The 27,990-nt window shown below is 44.1% G+C and overlaps 1 protein-coding gene across 1 annotated transcript in view; it reads right to left on the minus strand.

Annotated features, from left to right (window-relative positions):
- Positions 1-1,001: 1,001 nt before the first annotated feature.
- The window catches only part of LOC149751428 (uncharacterized), a 28,268-nt gene continuing 1,279 nt past the window's right edge, over positions 1,002-27,990 (minus strand). Inside the window, exon 3 of the mRNA XM_089927030.1 lies at positions 1,002-1,020. Coding sequence (XP_089783156.1) covers positions 1,002-1,020 — 19 coding nt within the window. The remainder of the gene's footprint in view (positions 1,021-27,990) is intronic.

Below are 27,990 nucleotides of genomic sequence, written 5' to 3' on the forward strand. Positions count from 1 at the left end.
TGAGAAATTTAAGGATGTGGTAGAAGGTGCTATCGATTTTGTACCTATTCCGTCTCGTTTGTAGTATACTACAGATGGAGGAGAGGTACAAGATGAATCTAGCAGAGATGAGGTACCAGAAACTAGTGATAGTGATGTGTCAGAAATAGGTATGGTTGATGATGAGTTGCTGAAAGATGAGGTTAGTGAGTAGGGAGAGCAGTCTACTCAACAAGAAAGTGCAGAACCTCAGAGTATCCTACTAGAGAGCATCGATCATCATCAACGTATCCTACTTCAGAGTACATTATGTTTACTAGTGAGGGGAAGCTGGAGAGCTTTCGAGAAGCATAGTCTCATGAAGCCAAGATTAGTTGGATGAGAGCTATGGAAGAAGAGATGAATTCTTTGCTGAAAAATGACACTTATCAGCTTGTGGAGCTCCCTAGAGGCAAAAAAGTATTGAAGAATAAATAGGTGTTCAAGTTGAAAAAGAATGGCAATGGAAAGCTAGTTAAACACAAAGCCTGGTTGGTTGTTAAAAGCTTTGGCCAGAAGAGAGGCATTGACTTTGATGAGATTTTTTCTTCGGTTGTGAAGATGAATTCTATCAGAGTTGCCTTGGGTTTGACAGCTAGCTTGGACCTTGAGCTAGAGCAATTGGATGTTAAAACTACATTTCTTCATGGTGATTTGAAGAAAGAGATCTACTTGGCTCAACCTGAGGGGTTTGAGGTGAAAGTAAAGATCACTTGGTTTGCAAGTTGAAGAAAAGTCTTTATGGGCTCAAGCAAGCTTCAAGAAAGTGGTACAAGAAGTTCGACTCATTCATGGTCGATCATGGGTACAAAAGAATAGAGGTAGATCATTGTGTTTACTTTAAAAAGTTCAGTGGTGGGAACTTTATTATCCTTTTGCTCTATGTGGATGATATTAGCGAACACATTCTCGATGTTAGCAAAAGCATTAATTCCATGACTAATTGTTTCCGGAAAATACCAAATGCTTCTGTGAACTTCTGATCACCGGGTGATTTGAGATCTGCATGCACAGAAGAAAGCATAAAGGTAATGTGTTAGGTGCTGCTAATACATTTGTAGTTTTACTCTGCTCTATGGTTATACCGTACGAAGAAGAAAGAGAAGAAAATAATGAGCAAACATCCTAAATTTTTTATAGTTGCACAACATTCTATGCTTATGTGCAAGCATGTCCTTGTATGACTTTGGCTGCTTTCAACAGCAAGACAACACTTTGACAACTAAAAACAAAAGCAAACATGATAAAAAAATTTATTTTGAGGGAAAACATGATAAGGAATTATGCTTGCAAAAAGGTGTAGATATATATGTAGTACCATGTGATGAAACCCAGTGGACTAGGCCTGGACCAGTTGACTGGCCCAGCCACATTTGGGCCAACCTCACGTGCGACGCACGTGAGGGCAATCGGGAGGAAGACTCTAGTTGGAGTCTTCTTTCTCCCTTCCGATCGCACATGAGGGCAATCGGAAGGTGTAGGTTACGCAGGTGGTCGCATGCATATATTTTTAAAAATTTTACAGCGGAAGCATGAATTAAACTATTTAATTCCTATGCATACTAGAGATCATATCTCTACAACAAAAATAGATTTAGAACTTTAAACATTTATCCTAAACAAGTAGGCATGATTCTATATCTAACATTTAGTCATGCAGAATTTCAACAACCTAGTTGATTTCTAATTTTAATTTTTAATGAGATCAGATCTCATACCTTTTTGCTTTGAGAGCTTTTATGATGCCTTGATCACCTTGTATAGCCGAGCATGTGTCCAGCCTCTATGGATAGTCCACGCGAAGCTCTAGAAAGATCCACAACTGCAGGAGTGCTAGCTCGTGCAGAGGCGCTGCAGTGGCTGAACTTTTCTCCCTCGAAGCACTCAACTTTTGATTCTTCTTCGAGAGGATGAAGGATGGAGATGAAGGAGAAGAAGGAGGAGAGAAGGTGGCTGGCTCTCAGAATTTTTTCAGAATTTAGAACCCTTTCTAAAGACCATCTCAACAAACCCTAAGTGTGGGGGTCCTTTTATAGCCAAAAGACCCCCCACGCCTCACACCTCTTTTGGCCAACGAATTTGGCTGATAAAATTCTCAAAAAATTTTGGTGAATCGGCAGCTAAGAGATGAACAAATTTTCTTTTAGTCTTGTGCCAAGAATCCCTAAAAATCAGGAGGTTATTGCGCCCCATCCAAACTTTAGCTGCACGCCACCCTGCTTGATGCGTCATGTAGTCCCTACAAATTAGGAATTTGATTTCTATCTTTTTAGGAAGATTTGAGGCGCCATATTTTTCTGAAAAATAGCCCCACGCCTTCTCTTTCCTCATGCCAAAAATAAAGAGGATAGGCACCACTGCTTTTAGGGATAAGGATGAGGTGTCTTTCTTCTCCAAGAAAGAAAGCTAGGGTCCTAAATTTTAGAAATTCTTCTCCATAATAAATTCTGATTATTTGGACTCTTAATCCTCATCAAGTAAGGACTCTTAATTGACTTGAGTCAATTCCAATCCAATTGGGTCAAGTCCGATCAATTAGGTTATGTCCAATCGACTCGGGTCGAACCCGATCGAATTAGGTCAAACTCTAATTTAGCCCAAATTGAATCTAATTCAATTTGGCTTAATTAAAGTTCAATAATTCAATCAAATTGAATTTATTAGTAATCAAATTACTAATTAACCCTCCAGTAATTCAATAATTATTTTAATGCAATTTTTGCTTAGGATAATTTGTCAATCAAATTGACCAAATTATCCTTGAATGATTCTTAATCATCAATCAGCCATTTGATCAACATAGAAACTTCTATGCGTGTGACCCCATAGGTTCGAACCTAAGTCGGTAGCATAAGGACAACTTCTTGTACTAATCGAAATGACCATCTAGCAATGGTACCCGACATCCGGATAGGCCGAATGATTGCAAAGCAACATTCAAGAACCCTTGGACTATGGTTACCGTATAATTTATCCCTATGACTCCTAAATGCCAGGATGACTTCAGAGTTCTGTCAACTCTGTAATAAGTGCATCCATGATGTGATTCAACTTTAGAAATCCTATGATTTCTCATAAGGATTACCCTGGCCAAGGTTTTGCTAAATTGAACATAAGGCATTATCTCCTGTTTATAGGAGGGGTCAATTCCATCTTGACTCACAACTGACTACGCAAGTACTTGACTGTACCCAGTGACCTTCTGTCACTGAATTAGAAATTCAGGTAGTCCGGTACCAAAGTACAGTGAGTTGCTTGCCAGTCACAGATTACGGTCTCAGGTCAGAAGGCAAACTTATACTCATATCCACTCGGAACATCTCTTGACAGTAGAGCATTCCGAAATTGGTCACGTTCAGTGAAATGTACTCCTACACTTCACCTGTGTGACATATCAGTGTCTCCACACTCCTTGGTTAAGAGGACAACCAATGTATATGTCATACAACGACCTAATCTCGATAATGCTATCGTCCTAGTAACAGCATATCATTTGATCGCGAATAGTTTTAAGGACTTGAAGATAAATCCTCCTTTATCATAAAACAAGTCCTAAGGACTTCATCATATAAAAGTTCATTTGAAGATGTACAATGAAATGATAAATAATGCCAAATAACACTTTATTAATTTGTCAATTCATTTACAAAATTCAATCATCAACATGCTGACGATTGACATTTAGGATACAATTTCCAACAACTCCCACTTAGCCTAAAGCCAATCGACACAGTATCTAATACCCATCTTTGACTTGTGTTCGTTAAACTCTTTGATGCCGAGGACTTTGATAAATAGGTCAGCCAGATTTTTTTTTATATCAATCTTCTGAAAATCAATGTCACCTCGTTCGACGATCTCTCGAACTAGATGGTAGCGACGTAGAATATTCTTGGTCCGCTGATGTGCTTTGGGTTGTCTTGCTTGAGCTATGGCTCCAGTGTTGTCACAAAATACAGTGACTAGACCATCAATGGAGGGTGTCACTCCAAGCTCAGTAATGAACTTCCGCAACCATACAGCTTCTTTGGCGGCATCAGATGTTGTGATGTATTCTGCTTCACATGTAGAATCTGCCACTGTATGCTGCTTGGAACTCTTCTAGCAGATGACCCCACCCTTAAGAGTAAAGATATATCTCGACACGCTCTTGCTATCATCTTGATCTGACTGAAAATTTGAATCGGTATATCTCTCAAGTTTTAAGTCAGAATCACCGTAGACAAGCCACTAGTTTTTAGTATTTCTCAAATACTTAAGGATAATTTTTACAACCTTCCAGTGGTTGCTACCTGGATCAGACTGGTATCTGCTCACTACTCCTAGTGAGTATGCCACGTTTGGTCTAGTACATGTCATGGCATACATTATAGATCCTACTGTCGAAGCATATGGAATTCTATCCATACTCTCTCTTTCTTAAGGGGTTGTCGGACACTCTCTCTTAGAGAGGTTAATTGCATGGCCCATCGAAAGATAGCCTTTCTTGAAATTAATCATACTGAACCTCTTCAGTATACACTATAAAAAATTTGGACATTAACGACACTTTTTTTGGCTATTAGCGATGCTTTTAAGCGTCGGTAGAAACCATCCCGACGCTTTACAAAGCGTCGGTAAAGTATCGCCTATGCTACAGTGGAAAAAACATTTTTCGATGCTTTCAAAAGCGTCGCTAATTCCAATTTAGCGACGCTTTTAAGCGTCGCTCTTTTCCGACGCTTTTAAGCGTCGCTCTTTTCCAATGCTTTAAAGCGTCGCTAATTACTATTTGCCAAAAAAAATTACTATTGACGGTCTGCATCTTCTCCTCCATTCCATGGTGCTGATGGAACACAAAGAGAAATACAAACAACCTCCCCGATCGGTACCTTCATTCCATCTATGCAGAGTGGTTGGGTTTGGCTATATAAACAGTTCTTTCTTTTTCAGATCTGCCGATGTGGGACTAAAATAAGGTAGTTTTTTGGCTTCCGACGACGCTTTTAATGATGCTTAAAAGCATCGTTATTTAACAACGCTAAAAAGCATCGTTAAAAGCGTCGTCAATTACATATTAACTTTGACGACGCTTTTAAGCGTCGTCATTAGCCGACGCTTTTAAAAAGCATCGGCAAATGTTGACGGGGAAAAATTTTTGCCGACGCTTGGAATAAGTGTCGGTAAATAAGAGTCGGAAATTTTCTTTTTTGGTGTAGTAATAGTATCAATGTATGTAGATTGGGATAATCCAAGCAATCTTCTAGATCTATCTCTATAAATCTTCATCCCTTGGATGTAAGATGCTTCTCCCAAATCCTTCGTGGCAAATTGAGATGATAGCCAAACCTTTATTCCTTGTAATGCAGGAATGTCATTTTCGATTAGAAGAATGTCATCCACATACAAAACAAGAAATATAATAACTGAACCATTTGTCAATTTATAAATGCAAGGTTCCTCTTCATTCTTAATGAAGCCATACGATTTGATCACCTTATCAAATTGTATGTTCCAACTCCGTGAAGTTTGCTTTAATCCATAAATGGATTTTTGAAGCTTGCACACCTTAGACTCTTCTGTAGATATAAAATCTTCAGGTTGCATACACCTCCTCTTCTAAATCTCTATTTAAAAAAGCGGTCTTTACATCTATTTGCCAGATTTTATAATCTAAGCGTGCTGCTATCGCAAGCATAATCCGAATGGATTTGAGCATTGCCACAGAAGAAAACGTCTCGTCATAGTCAATACCATAATGCTGATGATATTCTTTGGCAACCAAACGGGGTTTATAGGTCTCTATCTTTCCGTCTGCGCCCTGTTTTCTTTTGAAAATCTACTTACACCCTATGGGTTTAATCCCTTCGGATGGGTCAACTAATGTCCATACATCATTGACCTTCATGGATTCCATTTCAGATTGCATGGCTCCAAGCCATGCATCAAAGTCATACCTCTGCATTGCATCCATGTAGGTGATCGGATCCTCATCGTTTTCATCAAGTTCGACAGAATCGCCGTCTTGGACCAAGAAACCATAGTATCTGTCCGACTGACGTGGTACTCTACCTGATCGCCTTAATGGTGCATCTAAGATGGGTTCTGGATCTGATCTAATCAAATCCGACTCAATTAGTTCAGTGGATGGTGTCGGATCTTCTACATGTTGAACTTTTCTAAGTTCAACATTAGAGCTATTAGTTCCTTCACTAAGAAATTCTTTCTCTAAGAAAACAGTTCTATTGCTTACGAACAACTTTTGTTCTTCAGCAAGGTAGAAATAATATCCTTTAGTTTTTTTAGGGTAACCGGTGAAGAAACATTTGTCAGACTTGGGTTCAAGTTTGTCTGTCTTCAAACGTTTGATGTACGCCGGACACCCCCAAATCCTAAGATGAGAGAGTACCGATTTTCGTCCCGTCCACATCTCATGTGATGTTTTATTCACCATTTACTTGGAATCTTATTAAGTATATAACAGGATGACTCAAGTGCATATCCTCAAAATAATATGGGCATATCAACAAACCCCATCATGGATCGAACTATATCTAATAGAGTTCGATTTCTCCTTTCTGACATGCCGTTATACTGCGGTGTACCAGAAGGAGTCCATTGGGAAAGAATCCCATTCTCTTTCAGATATGTCAAAAACTCATTGGAAAGGTATTCACCTCCTCGATCTGATCGAAGAGTTTTAATACTCTTCAGTTTGTTTTTCTACTTCATTATGATACAATTTGAACATTTCAAATGCTTCAGATTTATGTCTCATTAAATAGACATAACCATACCTTGAAAGGTCGTCTGTGAAAGTAATGAAATATGCATATCCGCCTCTAGCATTTGTGCTCATTGGCCCACATACATCAGAATGTACTAGGGTCAATAAGTCATTGGCTCGTTCACCTTTTTCAGTAAAAGGTGACTTGGTCATCTTACCAAGAAGGCATGATCACAGGTTGTTAATGATTCACAATCATTAACATTGAGGACTCCCTCTTTATTTAACATGTTCATCATGTTCTTGTTAATATGACCTAGCCTATGATGCCAAAGGTAGACATCCGTGACATTATCTATTCTAGGGCGCTTATTGGATTTGTACATTATATGAACAGGCTGTGACAAAATATAAATATCATTACTCAGAATTCCATTCATTACAGCAACACCATTCCAAATGATATTGCAATAATCCTTTTTTATTGATATTTCATGACTATTTTTAGCCAAAAGACTTACAGAAATGACATTCAATAAAAAACTTGGACAATAGTGACAATCACTAAGGACATTTACATGAGAGCTGAATACAAGTTTAAGAATTTCTAAAGCTAGAACTGGAATAGGTCTTCCATCTCCAACATTCAGGAATCTTTCTCCTTCTTCAAACCTCTCACTGACCTGAAGTCCCTGCAACGAATTGCAAATATTAAAAGGACTACCGGTATCCAATACCCAAGTCAAATTATCACAAATAGAAAAATTACAAGGCGTTATCATATAAATATCTTGATTGGCAACAGATTTCTCACTTTTTTTAGACCTGTTTGGATCAAGAGATGCAATGTACAAAGGACAATTCCTCTTCCAATGCCCCTGCTTCTTACAGTAGAAGCACTCTGCCTTACCTTGATTAACCTTCTTCTTCTTAGTCTGATTCTGCTCAGCATGATGCACCTTTTTCTTTTGATTTTTGTTTTTCTTCTTCCCTTTCTTAAAGGGACCATGACCCTTGGACGAACCTCCCACTAAATTCACCGACCCTTTTAGGAGTTGGTGATCCTTCTCAAAAGTTTGTAGTAAACCCAACAATTGGTGATAATTTACTACCGATTTGAATATACGAAAATTGGTGAGAAATGGGTGGTACGAATGAGGAAGAGAATTCAGTATAGCATCTTTTCCCAATTGATCATGAAGGAAAAAATTGAGAGTGCTCAGGCGCTCGATTAACTCAATCATGTACAATACATGATCAGTCACCGATGCCCCATCATTCATCCGTGCGCTGAAAATAGCACAACTAGTCTTGTGCTTTTCAATGTCGTCGGGAGTGCCAAAAGATTCGTTCAACACTTGAACAATTTCTTCGGGCTGGGCATTCTCGAACCGGCGACTGAACTCATCGCTCATTGCAGCAAGCATAATGCATCGGACAGTGATACGGTCATTGAGCCACTTCTGCTAAGTTTCTCTGATCGTACCCCGTGTATTACCAGCAGGCTGCTCAGGTGCTGGATCCGTTATCACATAAAGGATCCGTTCATGCTCTAGCACAATCTTAAGTTTCCTAAGCCAGTTATTGAAATTGGGTCCAGTCAACTTGTCATTATCCAACAATGAACGAAGTGACAAACTAGTAGCCATTTCTACATAAAAAGAAAATCGGCTATAAGTATATGAATTGACAATACCCTAAAGACTTGGATTTTAGTCTATAGGTCCTCTCACTATTTTATACAAATTTGTAGCCTCTACCTCAAATTCGAAGAATTACACTTAAATCTTTAGTGAGCATTAGAATCCAATTGATCGCATTATGGGCCCAAGTGTGGCCCAGCCAACCCATATGCACCTATTGGTAGGTTCTGAACCAATTGTTTCACCAAACAATTTCTAGTGATAATTTTGGCCCAGTCTCTTTGGCAGGCGTGTGGTGCCTTCACCAAAAATTCTGGTTAGGTCCAACCATTAAATGATAGTGTTACGGGGGAACTTAGCCACCATGCCCCACGTGACCGGCACGCGCGCCCGGAAAGACTGCGGCTGCCCCTTGATCCAGCAATCCGACCTCGGGTCGGATATCTTCGGCTCCGCAGCCCGACCCCGAGTCGGCTGTCCCTTGATCCAGCAATCCGACCTCGGGTCGGATATCTTCGGCTCCGCAGCCCGACCCCGAGTCGGCTGCCCCTTGATCCAGCAATCCGACCCCGAGTCGGCAATCTCTGACAACAACAGACTGTTCCCCTGAGGCACGCCGCGGCCCCCTGCTGTTGCCCAAGGTGACAAGCCAAGAGGGGGGGGGGGGTGAATTGGTTTCTTCTAATTTTCGGTGCTTTAAACGTTTTCTCAATATAAGTGCGGTGGATGCTTTCTTAAGCTATTAGAATGATTTAAACTAGTGCAAAGATAGAAGATGATGCAAGAATAAACGGAAACACAAGCACAACACAAACACAACAATATATAGTGGTTCGGTGCTCTCCTTAGCACCTACGTCCACTCCCCAAGCGTCCCCTTGGGAATTCACTATAATCTCTCGGATTACAGTTGGATTGTTTTCCGGGCTCACAATCCAAAAACCTTTGTTGGTTTTACGGGCTCACCAACGAACTTATACACTTTGGTTTTCCGGGTTCACCAAAAACCTTTGTTGGTTTTGCGGGCTCACCAACGAACCTTTACACTTTGGTTTTCCGGGTTCACCAAAAACCTTTGTTGGTTTTGCGGGCTCACCAACGAACCTTTGTACTTTGGTTTTCCGGGTTCACCAAAAACCTTTGTTGGTTTTGCGGGCTTACCAACGAACCTTTACAAAGTGTTTAACAAATGAAAAGAAAAGATTCAAACTCCTAAATGAACATATGAAACAATATAAACTACAAAGAAGAGTTAGAAGGTATTTATCGCTTTGAAGTCGCTTTGCTCTTCTTTGTCAAGGATGCTTCACTCTTCAAGGGAGGATGGAGCTCTTGATGACTCTTTGAATCTGCTCAATCCCTTTCTTTGATTCTTGAATGAAGCCCTTGGATGAAGCTTGCCTTGCTAGGGTTCTCTCTTGAATGCACTTAATGTATTTTCCCAAAAGCTTGCTTCCTCTGATGAATACTCCCTCTTAAATACTTCTCCAACCTCCAAATAGTCCTTTCTGACCGTTGGATTGAAGAAACTAGCTGTTTATAGCCGTTGGGAGTCCAAAAAGCATTTCTGCACAACTAGCCGTTATGTTCAGCCCGTGTTTGGGTCGGCTCAACCTGTCCTTGGGTCGGCTCAACCTTCACTTGGGTCGACTCAAACATTCCTTGGGTCGACCCTCTCAGAAAACACAGAAACTTGAAATTCAGCCTTCTGTTGCCTTGGGTCGACCCAACCTTTCTTTGGGTCGACTCAAACCTTGGGTCAGCTCAACATTTTTCTTGGGTCGACCCAAGGTCAGCTTCAGAAAATTCAGAGCCTTGAATTTCAGCCTTTCTTCACTTGGGTCGACTCAACCTTTCTCTGGGTCGACTCAAGCTTGGGTCGACTCAACTTCATCTTGGGTCGACCCTCTCAGTAAATCCAGAGAACCATTTTTCCTTCATGTTTTGAGGTTCTTGAAGTTTGGGTCGACTCATGCTTACCTTGGGTCGACCCAACCAACTGTTCATCTGTGCCATTTTTGCAGGAGTGTGCCAAATGATTTCTTGATGTGCCGGGGTCGACTCAAACAATCTTTGGGTCGACTCAATCCACACTTTGCTGCATTCTCAAGGTTAGATCCATTCAAATGAACAAGAACATATATATATTTTCAATTTAAACAAATATACTGAGAGTAATGAACTTATAAATGAAGTATCAATTTAACTTATAGCATGCTCTAGATAATTGCTTGTTAATCATCAAAATAACACTATCATCCTCAATCTCCCCCTTTTTGATGATTACAAAATAAAGAGTATAAGCCTATTGATACTTGTCTTTAAAATCAGTTTATAAAAGGGATTAAGTTGCTGAATTTCAGCTTTTCATATATCCTTGTGAAATCTCCCCCTATATCATTCAAATGTTGCCAATTTGACTTTTTGAATTGCTCCCCCTTTCATTTATAATTCATTAGCAATGAAACTTCAAAAATTTGAGATAAAATATGAGTTTCAGCTTATGTATCGGGGTGCTAGAGGTGCGTGCCAAATTCTGAATTTTTATTTGCCAAATTCTGAATTGTGATAGAAATTTTTGATTTGATGATTTTCATTGTTACAAATTGCTCCCCCTTAAATGTATAAGCTTTCTTATATGATTTCCAATTTGTTTGCCCATTTATTCCTCTTTTCTTAACATACTCTAAACACTATTTTTACTTCTCCCCTTTTTGTTATACATATCTTTACTTCTCCCAAAATTAATACTCTTTCTTTACTTCTCAAATGAAGTGCTCTTTCTTTTCTTAAATTGAATACTCTATCTTTTCTTCTCCCCCTTTATATACTCTTTTCTTCTCCCCCTTTATATACTCTTTCCTTCTCTTCTCCCCCTTTTTGTTATCATCAAAAACATATATATGGGAAAGGATGCAATAAGGAACAAACTTCAGACTTCATTGATCAAAATAGGAACATTTTCATACATTAATGCCCAAAATAAAGATAAGTACAATGTTCCTCAATCAAGATTTAAAGATATAAGGAAAAAAACAAGATACATATGGAAAAAAGCAAGATACATATGAGAACTAGATATCTAGCCTAGGCTCTAAACATAGATCGTGAGACTCTCTCGGATTGCTTGGCTACGGCTCTCTCGAGTCCCATTTCTCCAAGATATTGAAGTAATCTACTGTTTGGAGATGATTGGAGAAGATTTGAGAGTGGAAAATAGGGTTTTCGGAAGAAGACAAAGGGTAAACAGTGCCCTAGATAGCTCACGGGTCCCCCTTTTAACAGTGGGATCCCGACGTTGGGTCGACTCAAGAAACTTCTTGGGTCGACTCAACGTTGGGTCGACCCTATTCTGGGTTGGGTTGACCCAAGTGCAGAATTTTTCTTTTCTCTTTCTTTTTGCTTCTAAAAATTTTCCTTGCTTCCGATCCTTATAAATTCTTTCTGGGACAATGATACATGAGTAAGGAATCTATAGATAACAAGTTTGACTCATGTTTCATAGATTTTTAGAAATTGGAGGAATGTATCATGAGACTACTTGCTCCCTTTTATATTTCTTCAATAAAAAGGATCACATATACCTAATTCTCTCCTTAGCGTGCAGAATCTATCTTCACTCAAGGGTTTTGTGAGTATGTCGGCTAATTGTTTTTCAGTGCATATATGCTCAACACATATGTTTCCATTTTGCACATGATCCCTAATAAAGTGACATCTTATTTCTCTTTGTTTGGCTTTAGGAATGAGATATTTACGATGTAAGCCGGAAGTGATCTCTAAATGTAGATTCCAAGGATAGTTTTGAAATCAAGTGTAGATGGAATCTTTTTCAAGTTATTTTAGGGAGTATCAAGAATAATATTCAAAGAAAGGCACGGATGAAAATCCAACATTTTTTTTTTAATATATTAAGTATATAGCAAAATGAGAGCAATCTAATTAATTTTCAGAGTATAGTATAAGATCAAATAAAGATCAAACCTTATATACTTGAAAAACATAAGATTATGTTGAATCCTTAATTCTTAATGACTTTAAAGTTCTTTCATGATATAAAAGTATTGGGGCATAGACACCAAGACATGAATTTATGCAATGTAGGATATATAAAATTCAGGGCTTTGAAAGTTCTTTTAAACCTCTCTTAAAGACTTTCTTTTACTCCTTTAAAGATCATAGCATCAAAATCAATTAAAATGAATTGGCTCATGATTGAAACACTAAAGTGCAAGCCAATAAGAACTCATTAGTAGATTCCAAAGTAAATTTCCAATACTAAGACAAATGGAATCCTTTTCACTTAGTTTTCAAAACAAGTGATTTACCAATTAAGTACAGATAAAAATCCAACTTTCAAAAGATATTCAACGAAGCACAAAGTTTAATACCACTTCACATTTAGTATTCTTTCTCTTATCTTTAGTTGAATTTCAGATTTTAATGATAAACGTGAATAAAACTGAACCTTTATGATATCAAGAATGTAGAGTGATCTAGAATTATTCAAAATTTATAGCAATCACTCTTTTTAATCTTTTAAGAACAAGTTATGCTTCCTCTTAATCTTTGAGAAAATGTACTGAAATATTAATCAGAAAATGATTCATTTGAAGCTCAAATTCTTTCAAAAGCATTTACATTTTCTTTCTTTTAAGAATCATTTGAGTGAGCTGAAATATTTCTAGACTTGAGATCATTCACTCTTTTAATAATATATATACATATATATTTTGATGAAAGTCTTTAACAATGTAGGAGAGGAAAAAATATATAGATGATCATTGAAGTATATGTATTTATAGAACTCAATTTCTTAATCAAGGTTTTTCAGCAATATAATATATGAAGCACAATAAATCTTTTCAATATCAAAATAAAATCATATATTAAAAATATTTGTTTGCAATCAAGATCATCAAAAGACACATCATTCAGACCAATATTAGTACACTTTGAAGATAAGAAATGATATGTTTCAGATGCGTATCGGGGCAAGCAATCAAGGCATCAGAATTATTCTATTTTTCTTAAGCTGTAATTTTATCTAGAAATTCATGTTGAGTTTAAGCTTTTATATAAAATCAGATTCTGAATTTCATAAAGATTCTCAAGGAGGCTTTCAAAGTTGTAATTTGAGATATGTATCTTCTCATTGTAGCTCATCTTAAATCATTACGATTGAAAGTACATATTTCAAGAACATTAGAGCACATCCAGAATCTTTGTAATTCATATTAAATTTTGGTACAAATTGGAGGACATGATGTTCTAATGTTAGGCAAGATAAAAGATAAATCAGAATCAATTCATTTTGCCTAATTTGCAAATTCAAATTATGCTTTTCTTTTATTTTTCAAAATATATTCATTAAAACAGAATGATGTTGTTGTTGGTAGTAATATGTTTCAATCAAATTTTATAGGCATGAAGCATTACAAGTTATATTCAGGAAAGATCTTTGGTATTTGAATATTGAAGACACATAATTCAAAATATCATGTCACATGCAAAACATAATATGCATTAAGTCATAACATCATGTATTAAAACATTAAGAGCAAGCATGTCAAAGATCAAAATTTATTCTTTTCAAATAAACTCTCCCTATTTATATATAATTCTACACTGATTTTATCCTTAAGGTGTGTTTTCAAGTGATCGAAACTTCATTTGGCTTTTCACAAGCTTTATATATACTTTTATTTATCTTGTCATTCATTTCCGTATTTTTGAATTTCTTCCTTTAACCATTTAGTGAACATTCTAATCTTCATTTCTTTTGGTATTACTTTTCTATGCTCTATACTCTATTTGCTCCCTATCCGGTGGAGTTGGAAGGGGCACGAGGTACTACCACTAGCCTCCCTCTTGTGCCGTCCCTAATATGCCCTACACCGAATAGTTGGGTCAAATAGTACCGGGTACTACCACTAGCCTCCCCATTGACACCATCCCTATAATGAGCAATGTAGAAATGTTCAACTGTTTTCTTTAGCAACAAGATATTCACTCCAAACTCTCCCTATTTAAATATAATTAATTACGGATTTTATCCCTTCCAAAAGAATGTTCACACAAGTCTCACAAATATGCTGAATATATTATGCTTGCGCTGCTTTTACTTAAGATTGGAGTATTTACTTAGCTTTTACTTCTTCTGAGCAATGTTCATTTTTTTTTTCTTTATCTCTCTCTCTTTTTGTTATTTTCAAGTAGTTACATGAAAGAGCAGAATAAAGAATTAATCTAATATGCTGCATATAAATATATATCATGCAAACAGCATTTTCATTATGCCCAATGATTCATAGCTTATCACAAGTTATTTTGAATTAGAAACTTGAGGCATAAACTTGTGTATTTCATGGTTATGCATTATACAGGCAAAAGTGAACTTCAATTTAATCATACCATGAAACAATTATTATTAGCATGAGAATGAAGCATGATATCAAGAAGATTAGCAATTAAATGTTTAATCATGCTACCATATAATTTCAGACTATTGATTTTGCTCAACTAACTCACAAGAGAAGAGTTTAGATTACCAGTGCATTTAGCATTCTTCAAGCCAAATACCTTTTAGATTCTTTATTCCCTTGGCTGAAGAAAATCTTCTTTTTTTTTGTTTCCAAGGGAATGTTTATTGTATCTTTCATCGAGGTGTCCTTCAAGTTGAAATTTCTTGCTCACAAATCCTGTATCATTAGCAAAATCTTTTTCTTTTCTTGAAGGCAATTCATTAGGTTCTCTAGGATACAAAAACATTCATACAACATATTTCTTAGCTAGATGACTCAACATGAGACATGACAATAATTGAATTTGAGTCACTTTACTCAAGAGATTGCCTAAATATAAGCAAGCACAAGTCACTTGAACTAAAGAGATAACTTCATTAAGTAAAATGGTTCAAGGACAAGCATGTGAGGCAATAGAAAGATTCATCAAGATCAAATCAATTTCTTATTGTCAGAAGCAATTTAGCTTAGATTCTATTTGCTTAAGATAATTATTAATAAGATATACCAGTTAAGTTTTAATCAAATTATCTTAAATAGTTGTGTCTATCAAAATTCTGATTGTTACATAGAATCAAAATGATAAACTATATTCTCAATAAAGGATCTAGTTTTAATAAGAATAGTATGAATTGATATCTCTACAACTAGTATCTTTTCATTGAATATTCTATATGCATTGCTTGAAGAGTAATATCCAAAGGAATATTTGTTTTACCAGATTTGACATTATTTTCATAAGAATATATCAAGCATGACATGTATGACTGAAAAATATAAAAGATATACAATATATCATTTTCTATTTTTCAGACGATCAAAAGGAGTTTTCTAATAGAAACCATATGTATGACAAGCAATGATGATAGCTTTTAACAGAAATCATTTAAGTAGATGACTATCATACAACATTGTCTTTTTCATTTCTTCAAGGATTCTATCAACTCTATTTTATTTATGGTGTTCTTGGTGTAGAAACAATTGTATTCAATATTATTTTCTGTGCACAACTCAATAAGAAATTGGTTTTCAAAACTATGCCATGATTTCATAGTTTGCAAACCTTTTTCATTTGAACCCTTTTTGTGAGTTTGTGCCAATGCAGAAAATATTTTAATTTAAGTGCCAAGAACAAAACCAATATTAGCTTTGAGAAATTTTCCACAATTACAAAATCAGAAAGCTTATCTCCTGGGTTCACAATCCTAGAGATCCAAATAAGTTCTTATGAAGAGTTTTCAAAGGCTAAAAGGTGAAAACAATATTTTCAGATTTAGAAATGATTCTAGTTTGTTTTTCTAGATGACATACATAGCAAACTTTGACCTTGCAAAAATTAATCTAAGTGAACCAATGACAAGGTCTTTTGAGATTAAGTCCATACTAGTATGAGTTGATTTTATATGCCAAAACTAGACTCTTTAATCTTGGTATTCTTAATACATATATTTAAAAAAAAATACCAAGTAGACATTCTTATGTTTATGATCAATAAAGGATAATGCCATGGATAACAACTCTCAATCAAGCATATAGATAATTCAAAGAGTTATTCTAAGAGTATTGATTAAGCAAATTATCCATCAATAACTGAAGCATAATATAGGAAGATGGAGTGATTTGGATATATTTTCATTTCATACCAAGAGTATCGCCTATATCACAGAAATGATTAATACTAGCTACAATTTCAATATGAGAGGATGCAAGAATTACTAATTTCATTATTTCTTCCATTTTGGTCACTCTTCTTAATTATATTTTAAGTTCTATTCTTTAACACGTGTCTAGAGAACCCATTGTCCAGATAACATCTTTCATTGGAATCTTGGGTAGCTAGACACATTTGCTAACAATGATCATGTTTTCAACTTAGAAACCCAAGCTCTTTTGGGTCCTTGCAGGTTAGCTATAATTGTTCCTTTTGGAACCCATATTCTCTTAATTACCATTTTGTCTATTAGTTTGCAGGTTTTAGGAGTACAAGTAATATACTTCTGCATACTCTTGCAAAATTTAAACAACATAGATTTAGCAAAAATAGATAATGAATTTTCAGTTTTCTGTTTTTGTTTATTAGTTTCACCAGATTTGTGAAAAATCGTTTTAGGATGAATAGTGGAGGATTTAAGAAATATATTCTCGAAAGATTTTTGAGTGTACCAAGGTTGATATCCCAATCCAGCTTTGTCATATACAGCTCTTGAGTTTTCTATCATTAAATTCAGTTTTTCAGAGCTGGGAGTGAATCTTTCAACAGTAGGTTTCAAATTATCAACTTCTTTAGTTAATTTTTCATTATCTTCTGAAAGCAATCCATTGTTTTTCTTAAGTTTATCATGGCTTTCAGTGAGAAGTTGATTTCTCTGATTTAGTTCTTTATTTTCTTTAATTAAGATTTCAATTTTATTATTTAGTTTTAGTTTTTCATCTATTAGAATTTGATTTTCATTCTTCAAGTTCTTGTTCCTACAAATAAGTTTCTTATGTTCTAAATACAAATCAGAAAAAGCATCATGAAGTTCATCGAATGTAAAATCATCTTCAGTTTTATCATATACTTCATATTCAGAAGAGGAGACACTTTGTGTTTCAACACATACCTCGTTCTTGTGTCCCACAAGGCATAGATTTTCAATATCTGCTTGCCTCTCATCTTCTTCAAAGCTAATTTTTGATTTGCTAAAAATGTTAGTGCTTTCATATTTAATCTCTAGCATATTCCATATGTCTTTAGCAGTTATGCAAGAAGATATGTAATTAAATTCACTATCATTTAATGCACAAACTAGCACATTCATGGCTTTTGCATTTTGCTGAGCCATTTTCTTATCATGATTAGTGCTTGTGTGTGGTCCATTGACTATGATACTCCATAAATCATAGTCATGTGCTTGAATGAAGATGCGCATGCGTGCTTTCCAATATGTGTAGTTTATACCATCAAATAGTGGAGGTCTATCAATTAGTTGTCCCTCACTCATAGAACATCCCACTTGGGTTGTCATGATCTTTAACTCTTGATTATGAGATCAATGAGTACTATTAGAGCACCTCGCTCTGATACCACTTGTTGCCCAAGGTGACAAGCCAAGAGGGGGGGTGAATTGGTTTCTTCTAATTTTCGGTGCTTTAAACGTTTTCTCAATATAAGTGCGGTGGATGCTTTCTTAAGCTATTAGAATGATTTAAATAGTGCAAAGATAGAAGATGATGCAAGAATAAACGGAAACACAAGCACAACACAAACACAACAATATATAGTGGTTCGGTGCTCTCCTTAGCACCTACGTCCACTCCCCAAGCGTCCCCTTGGGAATTCACTATAATCTCTCGGATTACAGTTGGATTGTTTTCCGGGCTCACAATCCAAAAACCTTTGTTGGTTTTACGGGCTCACCAACGAACCTATACACTTTGGTTTTCCGGGTTCACCAAAAACCTTTGTTGGTTTTGCGGGCTCACCAACGAACCTTTACACTTTGGTTTTCCGGGTTCACCAAAAACCTTTGTTGGTTTTGCGGGCTCACCAACGAACCTTTGTACTTTGATTTTCCGGGTTCACCAAAAACCTTTGTTGGTTTTGCGGACTTACCAACGAACCTTTACAAAGTGTTTAACAAATGAAAAGAAAAGATTCAAACTCCTAAATGAGCATATGAAACAATATAAACTACAAAGAAAAGTTAGAAGGTATTTATCGCTTTGAAGTCGCTTTGCTCTTCTTTGTCAAGGATGCTTCACTCTTCAAGGGAGGATGGAGCTCTTGATGACTCTTTGAATCTGTTCAATCCCTTTCTTTGATTCTTGAATGAAGCCCTTGGATGAAGCTTGCCTTGCTAGGGTTCTCTCTTGAATGCACTTAATGTATTTTCCCAAAAGCTGGCTTCCTCTGATGAATACTCCCTCTTAAATACTTCTCCAACCTCCAAATAGTCCTTTCTGACCGTTGGATTGAAGAAACTAGCTGTTTATAGCCGTTGGGAGTCCAAAAAGCATTTCTGCACAACTAGCCGTTATGTTCAGCCCGTGTTTGGGTCGGCTCAACCTGTCCTTGGGTCGACCCAACCTTCACTTGGGTCGACTCAAACATTCCTTGGGTCGACCCTCTCAGAAAACACAGAAACTTGAAATTCAGCCTTCTATTGCCTTGGGTCGACCCAACCTTTCTTTGGGTCGACTCAAACCTTGGGTCAGCTCAACATTTTTCTTGGGTCGACCCAAGGTCAGCTTCAGAAAATTCAGAGCCTTGAATTTCAGCCTTTCTTCACTTGGGTCGACTCAACCTTTCTTTGGGTCGACTCAAGCTTGGGTCGACTCAACTTCATCTTGGGTCGACCCTCTCAGTAAATCCAGAGAACCATTTTTCCTTCATGTTTTGAGGTTCTTGAAGTTTGGGTCGACTCATGCTTACCTTGGGTCGACCCAACCAACTGTTCATCTGTGCCATTTTTGCAGGAGTGTGCCAAATGATTTCTTGATGTGCCGGAGTCGACTCAAACAATCTTTGGGTCGACTCAATCCACACTTTGCTGCATTCTCAAGGTTAGATCCATTCAAATGAACAAGAACATATATATATTTTCAATTTAAACAAATATACTGAGAGTAATGAACTTATAAATGAAGTATCAATTTAACTTATAGCATGCTCTAGATAATTGCTTGTTAATCATCAAAATAACACTATCATCCTCACCTGCTCCACTACTCCCTGCAACGGCCGTATCCGACGCTGTTTTACGATCCCCTGTAACAGCCGTACAAAGCGGAACTCCACTACGCCCTGCCATAGCCGTACCCAGCGCTGCCCCACGACGCCCTGTAACGGCCATGTCAGTGGCAACCCCATCGCGCCACACGATGACCAATCCCCAAAAGAACCCCCCAGCCTGGTATATATGCGGCTGGGGGGGAAGGGGGAGGGTAAGCAAGATTTTTCAGAGTATCATCTTACCTGCTACCTCTCCTTCTCCTTCGATCTTCCCTAACTTGATCGTCGGAGGGCCCCCACTACCCCGGTGGTGGTGCGAGGCTTGCTTGCAGGTTTTCCGGCGGAAGGTGGAACGCAACCGAAGCAATTCCAAGGGAACCCCGTTCACACCGCTGTGCCAATCGTTCTCGGTTTGAACCCCCAGCAACAGTTGGCGCTAGAGGAAGGGCCCGGATCTCAGAGCGATCGTAATGGCACGGCGAGGTGGTCGTGGAGCTTCCAATGCTTCCGGTCGCGGGGCCTCTCACGCCTCTGGCCGGAAGGCCGCTGCATCTCCAACACACTCTCAGCAACACTCCACCTCCCCACCGCCCGTTCAGACGGTCGAAGCCGCCCAGTTCGACCAACTAACCCAGCAGGTTCACACCCTCGTGGAGGCGGTGCAGAATCTGCAGGGTGCGATTTTCCGGGCGCCGCAGCGGGCTCAGGAGCCGCCGCGGCCTGAGCATTCGCCTGTCCTCCTCAACCCGCGCTCCTTCCTCTCCCATGGGGATGAGCGCCGGCGCGAGGAGGATTCTCGAGCACGCTCCATTCTGCCGGGACCCTCCCACCGGAGCCGCGCGGGGTCCGAGAGGCGGGCCCGGGCGCGTTCCCAGACCCCCCAATCCTCGAGGAACCCGCGCTCCAGTCGGTCCCCCTCTCGCCGCTCCTTGTCTCCCACCCACCGGTCGCGCTCCCTGGACCGGCGGGTGGACGATCTCCACCGACAACTCCAGGTCCTGAAGGGCCATTCCAAAGATCCCTTCGCCGACTTAGAGATCTCCTCCCAGCCGGCGCTTGCCTCGAGGATCCTGCGGACCCCGAATCCGCCGGGGTTCAAAATGCCGGCGATCGAGCCCTATGACGGGGCGGCGGACCCGCGGGATCACGTCGAGAGTTTCAGGACCCTTATGCTCCTCCACGGAGCATCAGATCCCCTTCTCTGCAAGGCTTTTCCGGCAACCCTCCGTGGCCCGGCGAGGGCATGGTTCGCCGGGCTGGAGGCCGACTCAATCCGGTCCTTCGACCAGTTCACTCGCCTCTTCGTCACTCATTTCGCCGTAAGTAGCCGGCGGCGACTGGTCTCCGACTCCCTCTTTAATGTCCGGCAAAACGAGGGAGAAAGCCTGCGGGATTATCTTACCCGCTTCAACAGGGCTACGCTGGAGGTCCGGAGCCTGAGTCAGGAGGTAGCTCTTTCAGCCCTGAAGCGTGGCTTCCGGAAGGGCAGACTCACCTTCTCCCTGGACAAACGCCTGCCGCGGAGCTTCCCAGAGCTGTTGTCCCGGGCGAACCAATATGCGGACGCCGAGGAGGCGGCCGCCCACCGGAGCAAGGAGGCCGCCGAGATCCCTCCAAAGCTTGGGAAGAAAAGGCGGAAAGAGGCACGCCAGAGGAGGAGCCCGACGCCCCAGCGTCGGCGCAGAAGCCCGTCGCCGGTGAAGAACCACGGCGCCCCACGCCCTCGTTCTCCGCCCCGACGTTTCAACCGGTACACCCCTCTCCTGACTCCCCGGGCCAAGATCCTTATGGAGATCAAGGGGCGGGAGGACCTCCCGGCCCCGAGACAGATGCGGAAGACCCCTGGGAAGAGGCCCTCCCGGGCGTACTGTGAGTACCACCGAGACCACGGCCACGACACGGAAGACTGCTTCCAGCTTCGGGACGAGATCGAGGCTCTCATCCGCCGGGGGCGTCTCGGTCGATATGTGAGCGACCGACGTCCCCCCGCAGACCCGCGTCCGGCCGACCCGGCTCCTCCGGGGCCTCGGGAGCAGAATCGACCCGTTGCGGGCGTGATCCACACTATCACTGGGGGCTGCCCCCGACCCGTGAGGAACGCAGGGGGCTCGACGGAGGCGTCGGGGGCGGCCGTCGCAAAGAGGCAGAGGGTCGGCAACGTAATCACTTTTTGTGATGAGGATGTAAAGGGGGTTCAGACCCCCCACGATGACGCCATGGTAATCTCCCTCACCATGGCAAACTATGATGTAAGGCGTGTTCTTGTGGATAGTGGAAGCTCAGCTGATATCTTGTTTTACGAGGCCTTCCAAAAGCTGGGCTTGTCCAGACAATTGTTGCACAAAATGTCCACCCCCCTCGTAGGATTCACCGGTGACGCTGTCCCGGTGGAAGGTGTCGTTGAGCTGCCTGTGACTGCGGGCGTCGCACCCGCAGAAGCCACGGTGCGACTCGGGTTCTTGGTCGTCCGTGTTCCCTCGGCTTACAACACTATCCTCGGACGACCCGGGCTGAACGCCCTTCGTGCGGTGGTCTCCACGTACCACTTGCTCATGCGGTTCCCCACGACGGTCGGGATCGGGGAGGTCCGAGGTGACCAACCGACCGCACGGCAATGTTTCTTAGCGACCCTCAAAGGGAAGAAGCCCGCAGAAGCCCTAAGCGTCGAGTCCCTTGATGCCAGAGACGAGGTGGCCTTGCGGCAGGGAGAGCCGGCCGAGGGTGTGGTCGAAGTTCCCCTCGAGGAAGGCCGCCGGGGCCGGGCGGTCCGGGTCGGCGCCAATCTCGACCCGGGAGCTCGGGCCCGATTGGTGGAATTCCTCCGAGCCAATGCCGATGTATTTGCCTGGTCGGCGGCCGATGTACCTGGGATCGACCCGGAGGTCATCTCTCACGCCCTCAACGTCGACCCGACCCACCGGCCAGTGAAGCAGAAGAAGAGACACTGTGCCCCGGATCGGATCCGGGTGATCGACCAGGAGGTAGACAAACTCTTGGAGGCAGGATTCATAAGGGAGGTGAGTTACCCCGAGTGGCTGGCAAATGTCGTACTTGTCCGGAAGGCGAGCGGGAAGTGGAGGATGTGCGTCGACTATACCGACCTGAACAAGGCGTGCCCCAAGGATAGCTTTCCGCTTTCGCGGATAGACCAACTGGTCGACGCGACTTCCGGACATCAGCTGCTGTCTTTCATGGACGCCTTCTCCGGTTACAACCAGATAATGATGGCCCCACAGGACGAGGAGAAAACTGCCTTTATAACAGATCGGGGGCTGTACTGCTACAAGGTAATGCCCTTCGGTCTGAAGAATGCTGGCGCCACTTACCAGCGCCTCGTCAACAAAATCTTCAAAGAGCAAATCGGCCGAAATATGGAGGTGTACGTGGACGATATGCTGGTGAAGAGCCGCCAGGCAGACCAGCACATCGTGGATCTGGAGGAGACTTTCACCACCTTGCGGAAGTTTCGCATGAAGCTGAACCCAGCGAAGTGCGCCTTTGGCGCTTCGGCCGGGAGGTTCCTCGGTTTCATTGTCAACCAGCGGAGTATCGAAGCCAACCCGGACAAAATCAAGGCCATCCAAGGTATGTCCCCTCCGACCAAAGTGAAGGAGGTTCAGGAGCTCGCTGGAAGGGTTGCCGCGCTCGGACGATTTGTGGCAAAATCGGCCGAACGCTGCCAACCATTCTTCAAGGTGTTAAAATGCCCGAAAGACTTCCTCTGGACGGCCGAATGTCAAGCAGCATTCGACCAGCTCAAGGAATACCTGGCGTCTCCTCCCCTGCTGTCCAAGCCGCAAGAAGGGGAGATGCTCTACCTCTATCTGGCGGTCTCCCCAACCGCGGTCAGTGCGGTGCTGGTTCGGGAAGAGGCAAAGCTCCAGAAGCCCATGTACTACATCAGCCGGGTCCTACGGGATGCCGAGACGCGGTATACGAAGGCTGAAAAGATCGCCTTCGCGCTGCTGACCGCGACCAGGAGGCTCCGCCCCTATTTCCAGGCCCATTCTGTCACCCTCTTAACTGATCAACCACTACGACAGATCCTCAGCAACCCCGAGAATGCGGGACGGCTGGTGAAGTGGGCAATAGAACTCGGTGAGTTCGACATCCGCTACCAGCCTCGGCCCGCCATCAAGGCCCAGGTGCTCGCGGACTTCCTCGCTGAGTGCACGATGCAGGTGGCGGAACCTAGACCGCCGGAAACGCCCAGCCTCAACCTCCCGACCTGGACGCTTCACATCGATGGGTCGTCGAACCCCGAGGGTGGAGGGGCCGGGCTGGTCCTTACCAGTCCTGATGGAGTGATAGCCGAGTATGCCTTGAGGTTTGGATTTTCAGTGACCAACAACGAGGCGGAGTACGAGGCCCTAGTCGCGGGACTCAAACTCGCCGGGGAGCTCGGCATCCGGCGTTTGAAGGTCTTCACCGACTCCCAGCTGGTGGTCGGGCAGGTCCGTGGGGAGTTCGAGGCCCGGAGCCCGACCATGCAGAACTACGTCCGGAAGGTGCAAGCACTCATTCCCGACCTCGGCAGCGTCGACCTCCAGCAGGTCCCCAGAAGCGAAAATGCCAGGGCTGACAGGTTGTCCCGCTTGGTGGGCGCAGAGGCGCGCAACCTGTCGAGGGCAATCTACCTGGAGACCCTGGATGCCCCGAGCATCGGCGAGGCTGGGGCGGTGATGGCGATTGACCCGGAGCCGTCTTGGATGGACCCGCTCGTCGCCTACCTCGCCGAAGGGATCCTCCCTGAAGACGAAGATCAAGCTCGGCGACTTGTCAGGAAGTCCGCCCACTACGTACTCTATGAAGGGAGGCTGTATCGGACCTCGTTCACCACCCCCCTCTTAAGGTGCCTCCGCCCCTTAGAGGCGGCCTACGTCCTCGGCGAAGTCCACGAGGGCGTCTGCGGATCGCACTCGGGGGCTAGGTCCTTGGCGCACAAGATCATGAGGCAAGGCTATTATTGGCCTACCTTGTTGGAGGACTCAAAGGATCACGTACGGAAATGCGACGCCTGCCAGCGCCACGCCAACGTCCAGAGAGTCCCTTCTGTCCCCTTGGCGCCAATCACCGCACCCTGGCCCTTCTCACAGTGGGGAATGGATATCCTCGGACCGTTCTCCGTCGCTTCCGCCCAGCGGAAATTCTTGATTGTTGCAATCGACTACTTCACCAAGTGGGTGGAGGCGGAGCCGCTGGCCACTATCACGGAGGCGCAAGTCCGGAAGTTCGTAAAGAAAAACATCATTGTCCGATTTGGGGTACCCCGGGTCCTCATCTCGGATAATGGTCGACAGTTCGACAACAAGCATTTCCGTGACTTCTGCGAGGAGTTCGGGATCGAGCATCGGTTCACATCTGTGTCGCATCCCCAAACCAACGGTGAGGCCGAAGTGACAAATCGGACAATCCTCCAAGGAATTAAGGCGCGAATCGGTCGGACGAGGCAAGTTTGGGTCGAAGAACTCGAGAACGTCCTTTGGGCGTATCGGACCACGCATCGGACCCCTACCGGGGAGACGCCTTTCGGCCTAACCTATGGCACGGAAGCGGTCGTCCCCGTGGAGCTCGGACTCCCCTCGCCCCGGGTGGCCGCGCACCGACCCGAGGCCAATTCGGAGCAGCTCCGAGGGAACCTGGACCTCTTGGAAGAAGCGAGGGAAATGGCGCAGGTCCGGATGGCGATGTATCAGCGGAGGGTGGCCCGGTATTATAACTCCAAGGTCCGACCAAAATTTTTCAGAATCGGAGATCTGGTGCTAAGGCGGGCCAAAGCATCTCAGCCCGCGGAAGGTGGGAAGCTGGCGCCAAATTGGGAAGGCCCGTATAGGGTTTGCTGGGTAAACCGACCTGGCTCCTACCAGTTGGAGGCACTAGATGGTCGAGAAATTCCAAGGAGCTGGAATTCCGCTAACCTGCGGGTATATTACCAGTAGAAAGACAAAGCCAGAAAGACAGCTCAAAAAATATATAGTTCTTTTCATTTCAATAATTCCTGGTTACAATGGCGTGTTCGTGTGATTACAAAGAATTCCCAGAGGGGGATTGGGGAGTAAAGAAACTAAGGAAGAGGTGGGGACTCCGTGGAGCTGAAGATCTGGGATCCCGAACCCTCCGCCCGAAGCAGCTGCAATCCCACTGGCCGTGGGTGCTTCCCCCCGGAGGCGCCATCGACGCCTCACGCAAAAGACGAAGAGCCGGCGCGGACGAAGAAGAAGTTCACACTGCTTCTAGAGGAACGCCACCTCCAAGGGATATTCCGGTCCTCCCCAGGAGAAGGGGAGGAAAGGAATATAAGGGAGAAGAGCGCGAGGAGGCGTGATCCCGGATGAAACGCCTAGAGCGGAGTTCCGCCGGGGAGAATCCTCCCATTGATCCCAGATGAAACGGCTAGTTGGTGGAAGTCGCGAGGGGCGTGCCTCCCGTTCCTCCGGCTGGGATTTCCCAGCCACGCGCCGGAGAGGAGGTCCACGATCCATGGCAACCTGAACAGCTCCGGCTTGGCAGGCTCCACCGCACCTGCGCTTATATTTATAGCCAAACTGTGGCCCCCCGGTCGTTCCGATGCGGGTGGCTCCAATAAATGCGGGCACATCGAATCCGGAGCCGTTCCGGCTCTCGAGGTTTATCCCCCCACGATCTCCTAGGCATCATTCTCCTTAATTGCATTCTTCGTGCAGGACACTCCGGACGGCGTGTATCCCGCGGCCCACGTATCTCCGCACGCGCCCAGGCCGCATCCGCCTCGAAGAACGCGCGTATCGCGGCCGCTTAACTGGCACTCCTCGCAAGCAGCAACTGGCCGGTCCGATTTCCCAGGTAACGCCTCAATTAGCATTTAATGGCCTTCTAGTGTTCCCCAGGCGACGCTTCGAGAGGGGGAGAAACACGATCGCAGCTGGCCACGGAGAAACCCCGTCGAGCGGCAAGTGACAGGCGCGCGACCAACGAGCGGAATTCTCCGAGGCTCGGCCCTCGGATGCCAGGCTAACCCGATGATCATCCCGGGAGCAGACTAGCCTGAAGCCCCGACCGGTCGCCTCGGCTCGCGCCAGCCTTGGCCGACCAACGAGCGGAATTCTCCGAGGCTCGGCCCTCGGATGCCAGGCTAACCCGATGATCATCCCGGAAGCAGACTAGCCTGAAGCCCCGACCGGTCGCCTCGGCTTGCGCCAGCCTTGGCCGACCAACGAGCGGAATTCTCCGAGGCTCGGCCCTCGGATGCCAGGCTAACCCGATGATCATCCCGGGAGCAGACTAGCCTGAAGCCCCGACCGGTCGCTTCGGCTTGCGCCAGCCTTGGCCGACCAACGAGCGAAATTCCCCGAGGCTCGGCCCTCGGATGCCAGGCTAACCCGATGATCATCCCGGGAGCAGACTAGCCTGAAGCCCCGACCGGTCGCCTCGGCTTGCGCCAGTCTTGGCCGACCAACGAGCGGAATTCCCCGAGGCTCGGCCCTCGGATGCCAGGCTAACCCGATGATCATCCCGGGAGCAGACTAGCCTGAAGCTCCGACCGGTCGCCTCGGCTTGCGCCAGCCTTGGCCGACCAACGAGCGGAATTCCCCGAGGCTCGGCCCTCGGATGCCAGGCTAACCCGATGATCATCCCGGGAGCAGACTAGCCTGAAGCCCCGACCGGTCGCCTCGGCTTGCGCCAGCCTTGGCCGACCAACGAGCGGAATTCTCCAATGCTCGGCCCTCGGATGCCAGGCTAACCCGATGATCATCCCGAGAGCAGACTAGCCTGAAGCCCCGACCGGTCGCCTCGGCTTGCGCCAGCCTTGGCCGACCAACGAGCGGAATTCCCCGAGGCTCGGCCCTTGGATGCCAGGCTAACCCGATGATCATCCCGGGAGCAGACTAGCCTGAAGCCCCGACCGGTCGCCTCGGCTTGCGCCAGCCTTGGCCGACCAGCGGAAGAATTTTCTGAGGCCTAACCCTCGGATGCCTGGCCTAGCGCCGGAAGAATTTCCTGAGGCCTAACCCTCGGATGCCTGGCCTAGCGCCGGAAGAATTTCCTGAGGCCCAACCCTCGGATGCCTGGCCTAGCGCCGGAAGAATTTCCTGAGGCCCAACCCTCGGATGCCTGGCCTAGCGCCGGAAGAATTTCCTGAGGCCCAACCCTCGGATGCCTGGCCTAGCGCCGGAAGAATTTCCTGAGGCCTAACCCTCGGATGCCTGGCCTAGCGCCGGAAGAATTTCCTGAGGCCTAACCCCCGGATGCCTGGCCTAGCGCCGGGAGAATTTTCTGAGGCCTAACCTTCGGATGCCTGGCCTAGCACCGGAAGAATTTCCTGAGGCCTAACCCTCGGATGCCTGGCCTAGCGCCGGAAGAACTTCAAGAGTCAGGAGTCGGCGAGACGCTACCAAGAGTTAAGAAG

Source organism: Phoenix dactylifera, chromosome 13 (genome assembly GCF_051530095.1).
Source record: "Phoenix dactylifera cultivar Ajwa chromosome 13, Ajwa_hap1_PhDact_Kaust_v1.1, whole genome shotgun sequence".
NCBI classification, from domain to species: Eukaryota; Viridiplantae; Streptophyta; class Magnoliopsida; order Arecales; family Arecaceae; genus Phoenix; species Phoenix dactylifera.